This window comes from Manis pentadactyla, chromosome 4 (genome assembly GCF_030020395.1).
Source record: "Manis pentadactyla isolate mManPen7 chromosome 4, mManPen7.hap1, whole genome shotgun sequence".
Taxonomy (NCBI): Eukaryota; Metazoa; Chordata; class Mammalia; order Pholidota; family Manidae; genus Manis; species Manis pentadactyla.
Window position 1 is genome coordinate 79,483,411 of NC_080022.1, and position 18,161 is coordinate 79,501,571.

General features: G+C 36.0%; 1 protein-coding gene across 8 annotated transcripts in view; it reads right to left on the reverse strand.

Moving 5' to 3' along the window:
- EVI5 (ecotropic viral integration site 5) overlaps window positions 1–18,161 on the reverse strand; it is a 245,425-nt gene that overhangs the window by 201,181 nt on the left and 26,083 nt on the right. For all 8 annotated transcript variants that reach the window (XM_057500426.1, XM_057500425.1, XM_057500424.1 and 5 more), the window contains exon 2: window positions 5,374–5,603. In XM_057500426.1, the coding sequence (XP_057356409.1) occupies window positions 5,374–5,603 (230 nt within the window). The remainder of the gene's footprint in view (window positions 1–5,373; window positions 5,604–18,161) is intronic.

The following is an 18,161-nucleotide window of genomic DNA, read 5'->3' on the forward strand; positions in this document are numbered from 1 at the left end:
GCACCAAAAATGGAAACTATATAAGGTAAATATATTACTTATATTATTTTTTCAATCTCACTTAAAAGATAATTGACTGTTGCAACAAAAACAATAACATAGTATGTAATTATAACATATACAAAAGTAAAATTATGACAGAACTAGCACAAAGGACTGGAGAGAAGAAATGGAAATGTACTATTCTAAGATTTTAAACTACATGTTAAATATGAGATCCCTTGAAGGGAGATGGTAATAAGTCAAAGATGTATATAATGAACTTTAAAACAACCAGTAAAACAACAAAACAAAGACTTATAACAAATCAACAAAGAAAATAAAACAGAATCATATAAAATGTACCTTAAAGTCAAAAGAAGGAAGAAAAATAAAAAAGAAACAAAGAACAGTAGAAAACAACAGGACAGATTTAAACATAACCATATCAATAAACACATTAAATGTAAATGATCTGTCCTCCTCAAAACCTGGAAAATACTATGTTAAGTGAAAAGAAGCCAGTCACAAAAAAACATACCTATCATATGATTCCATATATGAAACTATAATTCAATATCCCGAATAGGCAAACCCATAGAGAGAGAAAGTATATTAGTGATCACCAGGGGCTGAGAGGAGGTTGAAAGGGAAGACTAACGCACAGAGAGTTTCTTCAGGGAGTGATGAAGATGTTCTGAAATTGGATAGTGGTAATGGTTGCACAACTTTGTAAATATACCAAAACCATTAAATTGTACTTTAGAGGTGGATTTTATGGCAGGTGAATAAAGTAAAAGAACAATACACCAAAGGAGCTGAAACAATAATAATAGAGTATATATTTTCTTGGATCCATCCCTGCAAGAAGAGTCTAATTTCCACTTACTCCCTAAGGCTTGGTTACGTGATTTGCTTTGGTCACTAAAATCTAAGTAGAAGTATGTGTACCACCCCCTAGAAGATATTTTAAGGTATTTCCACTGTATCTCTTTTCCATTTGCCATGAGTCTGGTCTATCCTGAATAGGGGCTGAACACTGGTCTTGGAATGAAGACATATGCAGCAAAGATACACACAACCTGAAGCCTGAGATGAACATAAATGTGAGCAAGAAATAAAACTTTGTTGTTGTAATTTAAAGAAAGTAAATGCTCTAACAACCCTAATTTTAAAATCCAAGACCCAGCTACATGCTGTCCGACAAATGTTAAAGATAAAGAAAAAACAAAATAACAGTAAAGAAAAATAAATATATATATAAAAATTTTAAACTCTTCAAAAGAAAGCTACAATAACTATATGAGATAAAGTAGATTTACAAGCAAACAATATTACCAGGGATAAAAAAGGCATCTTACAAGAGCACATAACAATCCTAAGTGTTTATATACCTAATAATACAACTTCAAATTACATGAAACAAAGACTGACAGAACTTAAAGGAAAATAGACAAATCCACAATAACAGTTGGAGGTTTCAACAGTGCTCTGTCAATATCTGATGTAACAAAGAAACAGAATCCAGCAAAGATATAGTAGACTTGAACAGTATCATTAAGTTTTAAACAATTAACATTTAGACAAACTCCACCAAACAGCTGAAGACACCTTCTTCTCAAGTACACATAAAACATTTACCAAAATAGACCATATTCAGGACCATAAAAATATCTCAATAAATTTAAAGGGATACTGCTAAAGCAAGGCTTGAAGAAAAATATATAGCACTATATACTTATAATACAAAATATCACACAGACATTATAAGAACATAAGACATTATAAAGGTCAAGGACATCATAAGACTACAGACCACAATTTCCCTTATAAATATAGATGTAAAGATTTCAAACAAAATTTTAGCAGATTGAATCCAACAATACTTTTTAAGGCAATATATCATGACCAAGTGGAGTTTATCCCAGGAATGCAAAGTTGGTTTAACATTCAAAAAAAATGTAATTCATTACATTAGACTTAAAGAAGAAAACCATATGATTATTTCAGTAGCTACACAAAAAACATTTGACAAAATATATTTCTTATAGATGCTCAAGACAAAGAATGAAAAGGAACTTCCTCAACTGTATAAAAAGCATCTTACAAAAACCTATAGTTAACATTAGACTTAATGTTTTCTCCCTAAAATCAGGAAAACACGAAGAATGTCCAACACTTGAATTATTTTTTTACATTGAAGTATAGTTGATAAATATTGTTAGTTTCAGGTGTATAACACAGTGATTCAAAAACCACATACATTACGAACTGCTGACTACAAGTGTAGTTACCATCTGTCACCATCAAAGTTATTGCAATATTATTGACTATATTCCCTATACTGTAGTTTTCATTCCTATGACTTATTATTTTATAACTGGAAGTTTGTACCTCTTTATCCCCATCACCTATTTTACCTATACTCCCCACCCCTCCTATGGCTCCTACCACTCTGTTACCTGTGTTTATGAGTCTATGTCTCTTTTGTTTGGTTGGTTTTTTTTCGATTTCACATATAAGTGAAATCATATAGTATTTGTCTTTCTCTAACTTATTTCACTTAGTATAACATCCTCTAGGTCCATCTATGTTGTCCCAAATGGTAGGATTTCATTCCTTTTTATGCCTGAATAATAGTCCACTGTCTATATGTACCACACCTTCTATATTTATTCATCTATCAATGAACACTTAGGCTGCTTCCATATCTTGGCTATTATAAAAAATGCTGCAGTGAACATGGGGGTGCATGTATCTTTTCAAATTAGTGATTTTGTTTTCTTTGGGTACATAGCCAGAAATGAAAGTTTTTCAGGAACCTCCATATGGCTTTTCCATCATGAGTGCACCTGTTTACATTCCCACCAACACTGCATAGAGGCTCCTTTTTCTCCACAACTTCACCAACGCTTGTTTATTCCTTGTCTTTTTGATACTAGCCATTCTGACTGGTGTGAGGTGATGTCTCATTGTGATTTTGATTTGCATTTCCCTGATCACTAGTGACATTGAGCATCTTTTCATGTCTGTTGGCCATCCGTATGTCTTTTTTGAAAAACTTGCTATCCAGGTCTTCTGCCCAATTTTTAATTGAAATTTATTTTTTTAGTGTTGAGTTGTATGAGTTCTTTATAAATTTTGGTATTAACACTTTATCAGATATGTCATTTGCAAATAACTTCTCCCATTCAGGTTTTCTTTTCCTTTTGTTGATGATTTCCTTTGCTGTGTTTCCACTTACATTCAAATTTGTATTGAAGGTACTAGGTAGTTGCCATAAGGCAAGAAAAAGAGTTAAAAGGCATCTAAATTGAGAAGAAGTAAAAGTGCTTTCATTCACAAATGACAGAACCTAATGGAATCTTAAAAAAAAAGTAACAAAACCTACCAGATAACAAGTGAGTTTAGCAAGGTGACAGGATACATGATTTAAAAAAAAAAAAAGACTGTATTTCCATATGCCAGAAATAAATAATCAAAAATCACATTTACAAAAACAATACCATGCACAAGTACTAAGTAAATAAGAAATATATAGTGTTAATGGACAGAAGGCAATATTGTTACAGATTCAATGCAATTCTAATCAAAATCTCAGCAAGTATTTTTCTTGTAATAAACACCTTGATGTAAAATTCACATGGGAATGCTAAGGACCAAAAATAGTCATAATTAAAGGACAAAGTTGGAAAATTAACATTATCTGGTTTCAAGACTTCTAAAGTTACAATAATCAAAACAGCATTGTATTGGCATTAAGACAGACAAAGAGATCAATGGGACAGAACAGAGTCCAAAAATAGGTCCATATACATATGAACTGATTTTTGACAAAAGTACAAAGTGGAGAAAGGATAGCCTTTTCAACAAATGTTACAGAAACAATTAAATATGTAAATTTGCAAAATGAACTTTGGTCTATACTTTGCTCTCTATATAAAACTAACTCAAAATGGATCATAGACCTAAATGTAAAACTTAAAACTATAAAATGCCTATAAGAAAACAAAGGAGTCAACATGTGTGACCTTGAGTCATCAGAAAGTACAGTCTGTAAAGAACAATTTCAAAATGGTCTTCATCAAAATTTAAAATTTTTGCTCATCCACGGTATTATCAAGAGACTGCTAAGCCACAGACTGGCAAATATATGAAAAGCATGTATCTGATAAAAAGAACTTGTAATCCAAATGTACACAGAATTCTTGAAATATAATAATAAGAAAGCAAACAACCTAATTTTTTTAAATGGGCAAAAATTTTAAACAGACTTTTATCGAAGAAGATATATCAATGGCAAATATGCACATAAAAAGATGCTCACCACCACTAGGGAAATACAAATTAAAACCACAAGAAACCATTACCTATTACAACGGCTAAAATTAAAAAGACTGACATACCAAGTATTGTTAAGGATGTACAGGAAATGGAAATTTCATACACTGATGGTGAGAATGTGAAAAAGAATCTTTTGGAAAACAGTCTGACAGATAAATGTGCATCTACCATATAAATCAGCCATTCTATTCCGAGGCATTTGCCAGGAGAAATGAAAGCCCATATCTATAAAAAGGTTTGTACACAAATATTTATAGCATTCATAACAACAGGCAAATAGGTAAACTGTGAATATATCCATACAATGCAATACTATTAAGCACTAAAAATGAATGGACTATTCTTGCACACTACAGTATGGATGAATCTCAAAATACTTACACTGAGTGAAATAATCCATTATGTCAATTACATATCAAAAAAGCTGTAGAAGTTATCTCCACTAGTACCCTTAAAGCCAATGGTGGTACATATCTTGATCGAACACACAAGTTGCACAGCTGATGTCCTAAAAAGCTTCTGATACTAATACAGTGAAAGGACACATAGAGTCCAGCAGAGTACACATTCCTAGCAGAGTAGACCACTATTCTGTTTTACACCCACTAAGAGAAGAGGATAATTTGCCTTCCATGAATGAATTCATGAAAAGATTTCTCAATCTAAACCACGAATCAGACACCCATTATAAACTATTTTATTACTTAACCAAAGGGGACTATGTAAGAATTTAAAGCTAAATGGCAGTTTTATTTGCCTTAAAACTTCTTCTAAAATTAAGGAAGAATTTAGGGAATGTGCTGTATTAAGAAAACAAATCTCTAAAGCTATCTGAGCCAGAAGAAAATTTTAGTCCAACTTCAGTTTAAACACCAACTTCTCCAAAGGAGACTTGAATACTTTTGTTAAGTAATTTTGATACCAAAAACTGGAAAATAAACATTTTTAATATCAGTAAGTATTTAAAATTTTGATTATGGCATATATACATATATATGATTGATTGAGTTTGTATAAATAGAGAGAAAAAAACCAAGCTACCTCACTCACCTATTTTGTTCCTCCAGTTTAGCCAGGAGTTCTAAGTCATCTGGACTCAACTGTGATGGGGAAGATGGTGAAAGGGCTGGCGTTGATAGCGTGGTAGATGAGGATGTAGTATGTAATGAAGCAGATGGACTCGCCACCTGACTGGCCATCTGACTGACTGTATGTGATACTGTGTTCTTCACCCATGAGAGAGTAGAACTCAGCTTTTCTGCAACCTTGTCTGTCGCCACCTGAGGATAAAAATTGCATATATATTAGCTATACTGTATTCATTACCAAGATATTGCTAATCCTGTTAGGTTTTACTTAACCACCAGCAGAATATTTTATTTGAGGTGATAAACGTAAAACCTGTTTTAGAAACAATTATCCTAACATCCGGCTTTTAGAAACTATTTCAGTTCTGCAGCATGAACAAACTAGGGCAAGTATTTTCCAAAATACAGGCTGAAAACCATCAGGGAGTGATAAAATAAATGTAATAGGTAACACCAGCATTCTTTAAAAATGAAAACAACAGAAAATATAAAGATATGCTGTCTTATGAAATTTTTATTTTGGTTACATATATGTATTAAAGCTATGTAATATATGCATAATTAAACATGTTCATTAGGTGATAAAGATAGGGAAATCTGACATGACTAACGATTCAACAAAAAAACCTAGGTTTGCTTAGCAAAAATCAGATGTACTAAGACACATATCTCTCTCCAAACCACTACAGAGTCTTTTTATAGAAAAGGGATGAATTCTAAAGCAAAATTATGATAAATGGTTAAGTTAAAATGAGAGAGATTCAAGGTATAATTTTCAAATACAGTTGATCCTTGAACAACACAGGTTTGAACTGCACAGGTACACTTGTATGTGAATTTTCTTCACTGTATTGGGAAATTTTTTTGAAGGTCTGCAATTTGAAAAAATTCACAAACAAACCACCAGAGCCTAGCAACATCAAAAAAAAAAATTAAGAATAATTAGGTATGTCATGAATGCAATGTAAATACTAGTCTATTTTATCATTTACTACCATAAAATCAACAGAAGATTTTAGTAGTTAATTTTGGGGAGAGTCAAAAGTTATATGCAGATTTGACTGCAATGGGGTTTGGCACTCCTAACCCCTGCATTACTCAAGGGTCAACTGTAGTAAGAACTATTCAGAAATTGATGGGATGCCTAGAAAGAGCAGACATTCCCTACCACTGGCTCCAACAAAGCAGCAACCAGCAGAGCTGAATGTCCTGGGTTTTTGGTTGAAGATGAGTTTCTGTTTTAGCTGGGCATCTCCAATATTTAATGATAAACGTAATGTACATATACAAATGCACAAAATATACATAAATAATATCCAAACAAGGCATTATCACTTCATTAATTAAAAACAATGTGAATAATTAACACATTTGCATACCTACATAAAATTAAACCTTAATGAGTTTAAATCTTACAAAATAAGATATAACTGGTTTTTTAAGGGATTGTGCTTTTTAAAAACTATCATAAAAAGAGCTTCTTGGTTGTGAAATGCTTAGACATTTAAAAGCTACAAACTATGATTCATGCCTCAGATCGAATTTACCGAGTATCATAATTCTTCCAAGTGGTAAAGATACCTCAAGACAAATGCTGGGCATAAAAGCCACAGGGCATAAATCTGCAAAGAAGTAAAAAGCTAACCTTTTCAAACAATAAGGCTTCTTTCTCACTTACCAACTTTACATTTCCCTGTATGGCTCCGGAAGATGACTGGTTAGCCAGAGACGGGTAAGATTCCTCAAGGGAGGAACAACCTAAGACAGGCACAGTCGCAGGGCGGCCATCAGGTGAGAAATTGGGGATCAACAGAGGTGAGGCTTAGAACCTCACCCCCCGTTTTGAGAGAAATCTTCTGCATCTGTGGATGTTTTGTTGCCCTTGTCTAGCTTGGATTAACACATAGTCTACAGGCACACAGCTGATCATCTACATTTGCTTTCTTACAGCACTAAACTATGTTTTCTACCTTTATCTTGCATCTACCTACCACTACAGCATTTTATTAAAATATATATATATAATAATAATAATAAGGGAGAAATGTGGGATTCACATATAAATCAAGTATAAAATCAAACGAATATTCATATTTGACCTGATTGTTTATAGTTCATAATGCGTGATCAAAACCGAAAGTTTCTGTGATGACTGCCCTTGTACTGTTTACCATGTAAGAACTTATTCACTATGTAAGAATTTGTTCACCATGTAAGAACTTGTTTGTTATGCTTCTGAAGATCGGAGACTGATGAGAATTAGGCTTGGGGTTGATTAATGATTGTGCATTGAGTCCCCTATACAGAATTTTACTGTTGTTAACAACCATTTGATCAATAAATATGAGAGATGCCCTCTCAAAAAAAAAAAAAAAGCTACAAACTATGAAGTACTTTTAGAGAAGATGATAAATTTTATTTAAAAGTAAATGACTAATGTACTATAAATTGTTTTCTAGATCAGCGTTTCTCGGCTAATCTTGGTTTTATATACAGCAATGCATACACAAATTAAAATGCCAGCACATGCATACAGATAAAAATCCCACCCAGACAATCTCAGCAGATACTACTAGCCTCCTCATGGGTTACCCAAGGCTTTCCTCCTCACCTACATACCTACATGACTCACCCTTTCTATCCCTCCACCCCAACTTTCTCCACCTCAACCCAGCAGGAAAGTTTAATGTGAAGAAAAGATGAAATAGAAAAGGGATTCTAAGCTCATAGTTAAGCCACTCAACATGAGGCTGCAACTTCTAAGACAAAGTACTGAACAGGGGCAAGAGTTTTATTAACATAAAGATGTATCTTCATTTTCTTTACATTTTCAATAACTTTCCCATTTAAAAAAATACCTCCCTTGGAAATGGTATTATGAAAGGGATAAAAGAATACTGTTGAGGAAAGAACCCCCAAGAAAGACAAGCAGGATGAAATGTGAGACTTAAGGAAAAGAAGTATGAGGCAGAGCAAATAACCCGATTAACAAATGGGCGGAGGATATGAATAGACAGTTCTCCAAAGAAGAAATTCAGATGGCCAAAAGACACATGAAAAGGTGCTCCACATCACTAATCATCAGGGAAATGCAAATTAAAACCACAATGAGATATCACCTCACACCAGTAAGGATGGCCAGCACCGAAAAGGCTAAGAACAATAAATGCTGGCGAGGATGCGGAGAAAGGGGAAACCTCCTACACTGCTGGTGGGAATGTAAGCTGGTTCAACCATTGTGGAAAGCAATATGGAGGTTCCTCAAAAAACTAAAAATAGAAATACCATTTGACCTGGGATTTTCACTCCTAGGAATTTACCCAAAGAATACAATTTCTCAGATTCAAAAAGACATATGCATCCCTATGTTTATTGCAGCACTATTTACAATAGCCAAGATATGGAAGCAATTTAAGTGTCCATCAGTAGATGAATGGATAAAGAACATGTAGTATATATACATAATGGAATACTATTCGGCCATAAGGAAGAAACAAATCCTACCATTTGCAACAACATGGATGGAGCTGGAGGACATTATGCTCAGTGAAATAAGCCAAGCAGAGAAAGACAAATGCCAATTGATTTTCCTCATTTGTGGAGCATAACAATGAAGCAAAACTGAAGGAACAAAATAGCAGCAGACTCAGAGACTCCAAGAATGAACTAGTGGTTACCAAAGGGGAGGGATGTGGGAGGACGGTTGGGGAGGGAGGGAGGGAGAAGGGGATTGAGGGGTATTATGTTTAGTACACATCATGTAGGGGATCACAGGGAGAACAGTATAGCACAGAGAAGGCACATAGTAGATCTATGGCATCTTGCTGCACTGATGGACAGTGACTGCATTGGGCTATGGGTGGGGACTTGATAATACAGGTAAATGTAGTAACCACATTGTTTTTTCATGTGAAACCTTCATAAGAGTGTATATCAATCATACCTTAATAAAAAATTTTAAAAAATAAATAAAAAGAAAAGAAGTTGGAAGGATGGGGAAAAAAAAAACACAAAAAACAAAAGAAGCATGGGGCAGATCATTTAGACTTCCAGGCAACAGATGTTTTCCTCAAGCATTCAAGCAGCACAGTGCCTTAGGGCAAAAAGTCAAGTAAGAGCCAAAGAATAATTTAGCCAGAACATCCTTTAAATGGTAGAAGCCATGACAGACACCAGGACAGCCTGCCTACCTTTGTTTGTTATCCTATTGCCCTTCTCTACAGTTACAATTACAAATTCAACTGTGAAGATGGAACTAATTTACATCTTAAAAGCACATTATATTTTAAAGCAGAAAACCTAATGTAAAATTTACAGAAAAATGTTACCCTTCAGACTCGAGGAAAAAAGATAGTGGCGTGAGAGGTGTGGCAGAAATCTCCTCCCAAAAACCACATATATTTTGAAAATACAGCAGATACAACTATTCCTAAAAGAGTGACCAGAAGTAAGAGTACACCAGCCAGTCTAGATCTGGGAGAAGTGAACATCTCATGGAAAAGGGTAAAGTAAAAAAGCCGCGACTGGGAGGTACCCAAACACTCCCTCCACCCCAGGTCACGGCGAGAGGAAGAGAATCAGAGCAGGGAGGGAGTGGAAGGACAGGAATGCTAAATACCCAGCCATATAAATCTACCCCAGGAGCACAGACCCACATTGCATGGTGCACTGGAGAGTAAGAGGGGCTGAAAACCCAAGTCAGAGACTAAGACTGCGAACCCGTTCCCACAACCAGCTATACTGGGACAAAAGAAAAGCAGGCACTTTGAAAGATTTCCCAATGGTGAGAGGGCTGCTAAAGGGTCAAGGGTTTAGGAGAAGGAATAGGTGGACAAAATCGTCCCAGGACATTCAGCCCACAAGGCTGGGAACTTTCAGGAGCTTCAGGCGCTCCATGACCCCAGTTGGCTATGCAGCCCCAAGGTCCGTCACCATGATAAGCAGCCTGCCACTCATTCCTCCCAGCTGGCACCTGCGTGCAAGCCCGCTGTTCCCCCCATTGCTGCAGACCAGCCGGAGGGCAGCCTCACCTACAGCAACTACGCAGCTTACCACAGAGGCTTCTCCCTGTGCATGACTAACCCACCCAGAGAGCAAAGACAGGCATGGCAACCAGGAAGCATGAAAGGGCTTTGCCCTCCCTGCAAACACATGAGTCACTTGGCTGCGACCCCCACTATCACCCTAGGACATCCCAAGGGCCACTCCGCCCACAGCACCTTATAGAATTAATCTAGAGGCCACTCCCTGCGCAGACTGAAAATGGAGACAGGCACAGCAACCAGGAAACACAAAAGGGCTTTGCCCTCACTGCAAAAACCTGCGCCGCTCATCTGCGACCCCTGCCATTGCCGAGGGCAGCAGGAGGGCAGCACCACCCATGGCAGTTCAGGGGATTGCCCCAGAGGCCACTCCCTGCGCATGGTTAACCAGCACAGACAGTGGAGAAAAGCACTGTGACCAAGAAGCAGGAAGGGACTTTGTCCTCCCAGATAACACCTACACCGCTCACCTGAGACCACTCCAAGAGTGTCACCTATGACAACACCAAGACATATAATAATTAAAATAATTAAAATGGCAAATATCAAAGACAAGGACAGGGTATTAAAAGCATCCAGAGAGAGAAAAATGATCACCTACAAAGGAAAACCCATCAGGCAATCATCAGACTTTTCAATAGAAACCTTACAGGCCAGAAGGGAGTAGCATGATATATTCAATGCAATGAAACAGAAGGGCCTCGAACCAATAATATTCTACCCAGCAAGATTATCATTTAAATTTGAAGGAGGGATTAAACAATTCCAAAATAGGCAAAAGTTGTGGGAATTTACCTCCCACAAACCATCTCTACAGTGTATTTTAAAGGGAATGCTCTAGATGGAAGTGGACTTAAGGCTAAATAGCTGTCACCAGAGAAAATAAAATCACAGCAAAGGAAGTAGACCAATTGAATACTAACCAACTACAAAATGAAATCAATTACCCACAAAGTCAGTCAAGGGATACACAAAGAGTAAAGAATATGACACCTAACATATAAAAAGAGGAGGAGGAAGAAAAAGAAGGAAGAAAAAAAAAAGAGTCTTCAGACTGTGTTTATAATAGCATAATAAGTGAGTTAAGGTAGACTACTAGATAGTAAAGAAGCTGCCTTTGAATCTTTGGTAACCACTAATCCAAAGCCTACAATGGCAATAAGTACATATCTATCGATAATCACTAAATGTAAATGGACTGAAAGCACCAATCAAAAGACATAGAGTTACAGAACAGATAAAAAAGCAAGACGCATCTATATGCCGCGTACAACAGACTCACATCAAACCCAAAGACCCACAGACTAAAAGTGAAGGGATGGAAAAAGATATTTCATGAAACTAATAGAGAGAAAAAAGCAGGAGTTGCAATACTTCTATCAGATAAAACAGACTTCAAAACAAAGAAAGTAACAAGAGACAAAGACGGACATTATACAATGATAAAGGCATCAGTTCAACAAGAAGATATAACCATTATAAATATCTATGCACCCAACACAGGAGAACCCCATTATGTACAACAAATACTAACAGAATTAAAAGGGGTAATAGAATGCAACGCTTTCATTTTAGAGACTTCAACACACCACTCACTCAAAAGGACAGATCAAGCAGACAGAAATTAAGGACACAGAGGTGCTGAACAACACATTAGAATGGGTGGACCTAACAGGAATCTATAGAACACTCCACCTAAAGGCAGCAGGATACACATTCTTCTCAAGTGCACAGGAAACAGTTTCCAGAATAGACCACATACTAGGCCACAAAGAGCCTCAGCAAATTCAAAAACACTGAAATTCTACCAACCAACTTCTCAGATCACAAAGGTATGAACCTAGAAATAAATTGTACAAAGAAAAAAAAAGGCTCACAAACACATGGAGGCTTAACAACATGCTCCTAAATAATCGATGGATCAATGACCAAATTAAAACAGAGATCAAGCAATATATGGAAACAAATGAAAAGAGCACAAAGCCCCAATTTCTGTGGGATGAAGCGAAGGTAGTTCAAAAGGAAAGTATATAGCAATCCAGGCCTATTTAAAGAAGGAAGAACAATCCCAAATGAATAGTCTAAAGTCACAATTATTGAAACTGGAAAAAGAAGAACAATGAGGCCCAAAGTCAGTAGAAGGAGGGACATTATTAACGATCAGGGAAGAAATAAATAAAATTGAGAAGAATAAAACAACAGAAAAAAAAATCAATGAAATCAAGAGCTGGTTCTTTGAGAAAATAAACAAAATAGATAAGCCTCTAGCCAGACTTATCAAGAAAAAAAAAGAGAATCTACACATATAAACAGAATTAGAAATGATAAAGCAAAAATCACTACAGACACCACAGAAATACAAAGAATTATTAGAGAATACTATGAAAAATTATATGCTAACAAACCAGATAAACTAGAAGAAATGGACAACTTTCTAGAAAAATACAACCTTCCAAGACTGACCGAGGAAGAAACAGAAAATCTGAATAGACCAATTACCAGCAATGAAATTGAAGCGGTAATCAAAAAACTACCCAAGAACAAAACTCCCAAACCAGAGGGCTTCACTGCTGAATTTTATCAGACATTTAGAGAAGACATAATACTCATTCTCCTTACAGTTTTCCAAAAAATAAAAGAGGGAATACTTCCAAACTCTTTGTATGAAGCCAGCATCACTCTAATACCAAAACCAGACAAAGACACCACACAAAAAAGAAAACTACAGACCAATAACCCTGATGAACACCGATGCAGAAATACTCAAAAAAACAAAAGCAATATCATGATCAAGTGGGATGTATTCCAGGGATGCCAGGATGGTAGCTCGCATTTGAAAATCTAACATTTAACATAAATTCAAATTTAACATTTGAAAATCCATCAACATCATCCACCACATCAATAAAAAGGACAAAAATCACATGGTCATCTCCATAGATGCTGAAAAGGCATTTGACAAAATTCAACATCCACTCATGATAAAAACTCTCAACAAAATGGGTACAGAGGGCAAGTACCTCAACATAATAAAGGCCATACATGACAAATCCACAGCCAACATAATACTTAGCAGTGAAAAGCTGAAAGCGTTTCCTCTAAGATCAGGAACAAGACAAGGATACCCACTCTCCCCACTTTTACTCAACATAGTTCTGGAGGTCCTAGCCACAACAATCAGACAACACAGAGAAATAAAAGGTATCTAGATTGGTAAGGAAGAAGTTAAACTGTCACTGCAGATGATATGATATTGTACATAAAACACCATAAAGAATCTACTCAAAAACTACTAGAACTAATATCTGAATTCAGCCAAGTTGCAGGATATAGAGAAATCTGTTGCATTCCTATACACTAACAATGAACTACCAGAAAGAGAAATCAGGAAAACATTCCATTCACAATTGCATCAAAAAGAATAAAATACCTAGGAATAAACCTAACCAAGGAAATGAAAGAACTATACCATGAAAACTACAAGACACTCATGAGAGAAATTAAAGACGATGCCAATAAATGGAAACACATTCCATGCTCATGGATAGGAAGAATTAACATTGTCAAAATGGCCGTCCTGCCTAAAGCAATCTACAGATTCAATGCAGTCCCTGTCTTTGATACTCATTCTCCTTACAGTTTTCCAAAAAACAAGATGGCCAACAGACACATGAAAAGATGCTCCATATCACTAAACATCAGAGAAATGCTAATTAAAACCACAATGAGATATCACCTCACAGCGGTTAGGATGGCCACTATTCAAAAGACAAACAAAAAAAAATGTTGGCAAGGATGTGGAGAAAGGGGGTCCCTCCTACACTCTTGGTGGGAATGTAAATTAGTTCAACCATTGTGGAAAGTAGTTTCCTCAAAAAACTCAAAATAGAAATACCATTTGAGCCAGGAATTCCACTCCCAGAAATTTACCCTAAGAATACAGGATCTCAGATTCAAAAAGACATATGCACCCCTATGTTTATCGCAGCACTATTTACATAGCAAAGAAATGGAAGAAACCTAAATGTCTATCAGTAGATGAATAGATAATGAAGATGTGGCACATATACACAATGGAATATTATTCAGCCATAAGAAGAAAACAAATCCTACCATTTGCAACAACCTGGATGGAGCTAGAGGGTATTATGCTCAGTGAAATAAGTCATGCAGAGAATGACAAGTACCAAACAATTTCACTCATCTGTGGAGTGTAACAACAAAGCAAAAACTGAAGGAACAAAACAGCAGCAGACTCAGAATCCAAGAATGGACTAACAGTTACCAAAGCGAAAGGGATGGGGGAAGGTGGGTGGGAAGGGAGGAAAGTAAACTCAAAAAGGATCCAAGACCTTAAACGGCATTATGATTAGCACACATAATGTAGGAAGGAAGTATAGCAAAGAGAAGACAAGTAGTGACTCTACAGCATCTTACTATGACTATGGACAGTGACTCTAATGGGGTACGTGGTGCGGACTTGATAATTGGGGGTATCTAGTAACCACAATGTTGTTCATGTGATTGTATATCAATGATACCTTAATAAAAAAAACTATTAGAACAAATAACTAAATTCAACAAGGTTGCAGGATACAAAATTAATACACAGAAATCTGTTGCATTCCTATATGCTAACAACAAATTAGGAGAAAGTGAATTCAGGAAAACAATCCCATTTACAGTTGCATCAAAAAGAATAAAATACCCAGGAATAAATTTAACCAAGTAGGTAAAAGACCTTTACTCTGAAAACTAAAAGATGCTCACAATAGAAATTAAAGAAGACAATACATGGAAATACATCCCGTGTTCATGGATAGGAAAAATTAATAACGTCAAAATGGCAATCCTCCCTAAAGCAATCTACTGATTCAATGCAATCCCCATCAAAACATCAACAGCATTTTTCAACAAACTAGAACAAATAGTTCTAAAATTCATAAGGCACCACAAAAGACCCCAAATAGCCAAAGCAATCCTGAGAACAACAAAGCTGGGGGTATTATACTCCTTTACCTCAAGCTCTATTACAAAGCCTCAGTAATCAAAACGATTTGTTCTGGCACAGGAACAGTCCCATAAATCAATGGAACAGAATAGAGTCTAGATATAAACCCACACATATATGACCAATTAATATACAATAAAAGAGCCATGAATATACAATGGGGAAAAGACAGCCTTATCAACAACTAGTATCAGGAAAACTGAACAGCTACATGTAAGAAAATGAAACTGGATTACTGTCTAATTCCATACATGAAAGTAAACTCGAAAAGGATCAAAGACCTGAATATAAGTCATGAAACCATAAAATTCATAGAAGAAAACATAAGCAAAAATCTCTTGAATATAAATATGAGCAACTTTTTCCCAAACACATCTCCTCAGGCAAGGGAAATAAAAACAAAAATGAATAAGTGGAACTACATCGAACTCAAAGGCTTCTGTACAGCAAAGGACACCATCAGCAAAACAAAAAGGCATATTACAGCATGGAAGAATATATTTGTCAACAATTTATCCAATAAAGGGTTAAGATCCAAAATATATAAAGAACTCATATGCCTCAACACCCAAAAAACAAATAACCCAATAAAAAAATGGGTGGAGGACCTGAATAGGCACTTCTACAAAGAAGAAATACAAATGGCCAACAGGCACATGAAGAGCTGCTCCACATTGCTAATAATCAGGGAAATGCAAATAAAAACCACAATGAGGTATCACCTCACACCAGTTAGGATGTTCACTTTCCAAAACAACAAATGCTGACGAGTATGAGGGAAAAAGGGCATCGTCCTACACTGTTGGTGGGAATGTAAAGTGGTGCAACTGATGTGGAAAGCAATATGGAGGTTTCTCAAAAAACTAAAAATAGAAATACAATTTGACCAAGGAATTCCACTCCCAAGAATTTACCTGATGAAACCAAATCCCTGATTCGAAAAGATATATGCACCCCTATGTTTATCGCAGCACTATTTACAATAGCCAAGATATGGAAGTGACCTAAATGTCTATTAATAGATGAATGGACAAAGAAAATGTGACACCCATATGAAATGGAGTATTATTCAGTCATAAAAATAAAGGAAGTCCTGCCATTTGCAACAACATGGATGGATCTAGACGGTATTATGCTCAGTGAAATAAGTCAGGCAGAGAAAGACAAATATGAAATTATTTCACTTATTTGTGGAGTATTAAAACAAAGTGAAACAGAAGGAACAAAAAAGCAGTAGACTCAGGGACACTGAGAAGGAACTAGTGGTTACCAATGGGGGAGGGGGGCTGGGGATGGTTGGTGGGGAGGGTGGAGGACATTAAGGGGCACTATACTTCACAATCAACATTTGTAGTTCACTAGGATGGTAGTATAGCAGAAGTTGGGGGACTAGGCAGGAGACTGTTACAGCATGTACAGAAATAATTGAGGTTTAGGCTATGTGAGGGAAGAACAGCAGAGACAAAAAAAAATCAGATGTATGCAAGATAATATTGTAGGTATGGAAACAAAATGACAATGATTAAGTGGATGTAGAGAATGAGGGAAAAAGAAAAATCAACAGTGCCATCTACCCTGACTTGAGCAACTGATAGTGTCATTTACTGAGACTGGATAACCAGTGCTTTGATGCTACCTGGCAGGAGGTGTTTGGAGTTCACGTAAAGGAATCAAGAATTTTCCAAATAAGAAAACAGGTTTGGAGAGGCTCACACTTACTAATAAATACTAAAAGTGAGACTTAAACCCAGACATTCTAAAATTAGGTATCTGCAGTATTTTATGATCTCTCCATTATCTATAAATAAAAATAATCCATTACGATGTAACTAAGTACTGCCTCCTGCTACGTATACCAGCAAAATCCTCAGTTAGAAGGCCATTAGGTCTTTTATAATGCTTACATATTTTGAAAAATGAAAAGAAAAAATTTAGCTTCAGTTAATATGCCTAGGAGTCAAATTAAAATTTCACAGAAAACATTCTTTCCTAACCCAAGCCCCAGAGAACAATAGCTAAGTAGAAGCCAAATGCCATGACTTCAAAATCAGTGCCAAACTCCTACAGCCAAAGCAGCATTAGTACTTCAGAAGCTTACTATGACTACTCTTCACAAGAAACAGGGTAGCCTTTACATGCTACGTAACAATGACACAAAAATCTGGCTAGCTCAGCTTGAGGGATTTAATGTTCCCTCTAAATTCTTTACCTCCACTAAAGCCCTATCAGTTTTATTCAACAAACACTTACTAAGCATAGGTATAGGGCTAGACATTGAGTGAGAAGACGAGTAAGACATATGGTTCCTGTCTTGACCTGTGCTCATGTGTAAGAAGACAAACATGGGAACAATTACAAAACAATGTGACAAATGCCAAAGAAAAGTATATACAAGATAATACGGAAGTACATAAAAAGGACAAGTACTTCTGCATCCTTTGGAGGAAGTAAAGGGTTCAAAGGTATTATGGAATAGTTTTGGTCACACTGACAAAAGATTCTAGCTGATCTCCTCTCCTCCCACTCCATCATTCCATTCTTGGCAATCCATGAGTGCCTTTATGCTACTAATGTTTCCACTGTTTTTACAAATACCAATTGTTCAATAACATTAATTTTCTTTTATATTTACATATTCAAATAAAGGTAGGATGATCCCCTCCAAAAAACTAGGGGAAGAGGATTTAAGGACAGCGT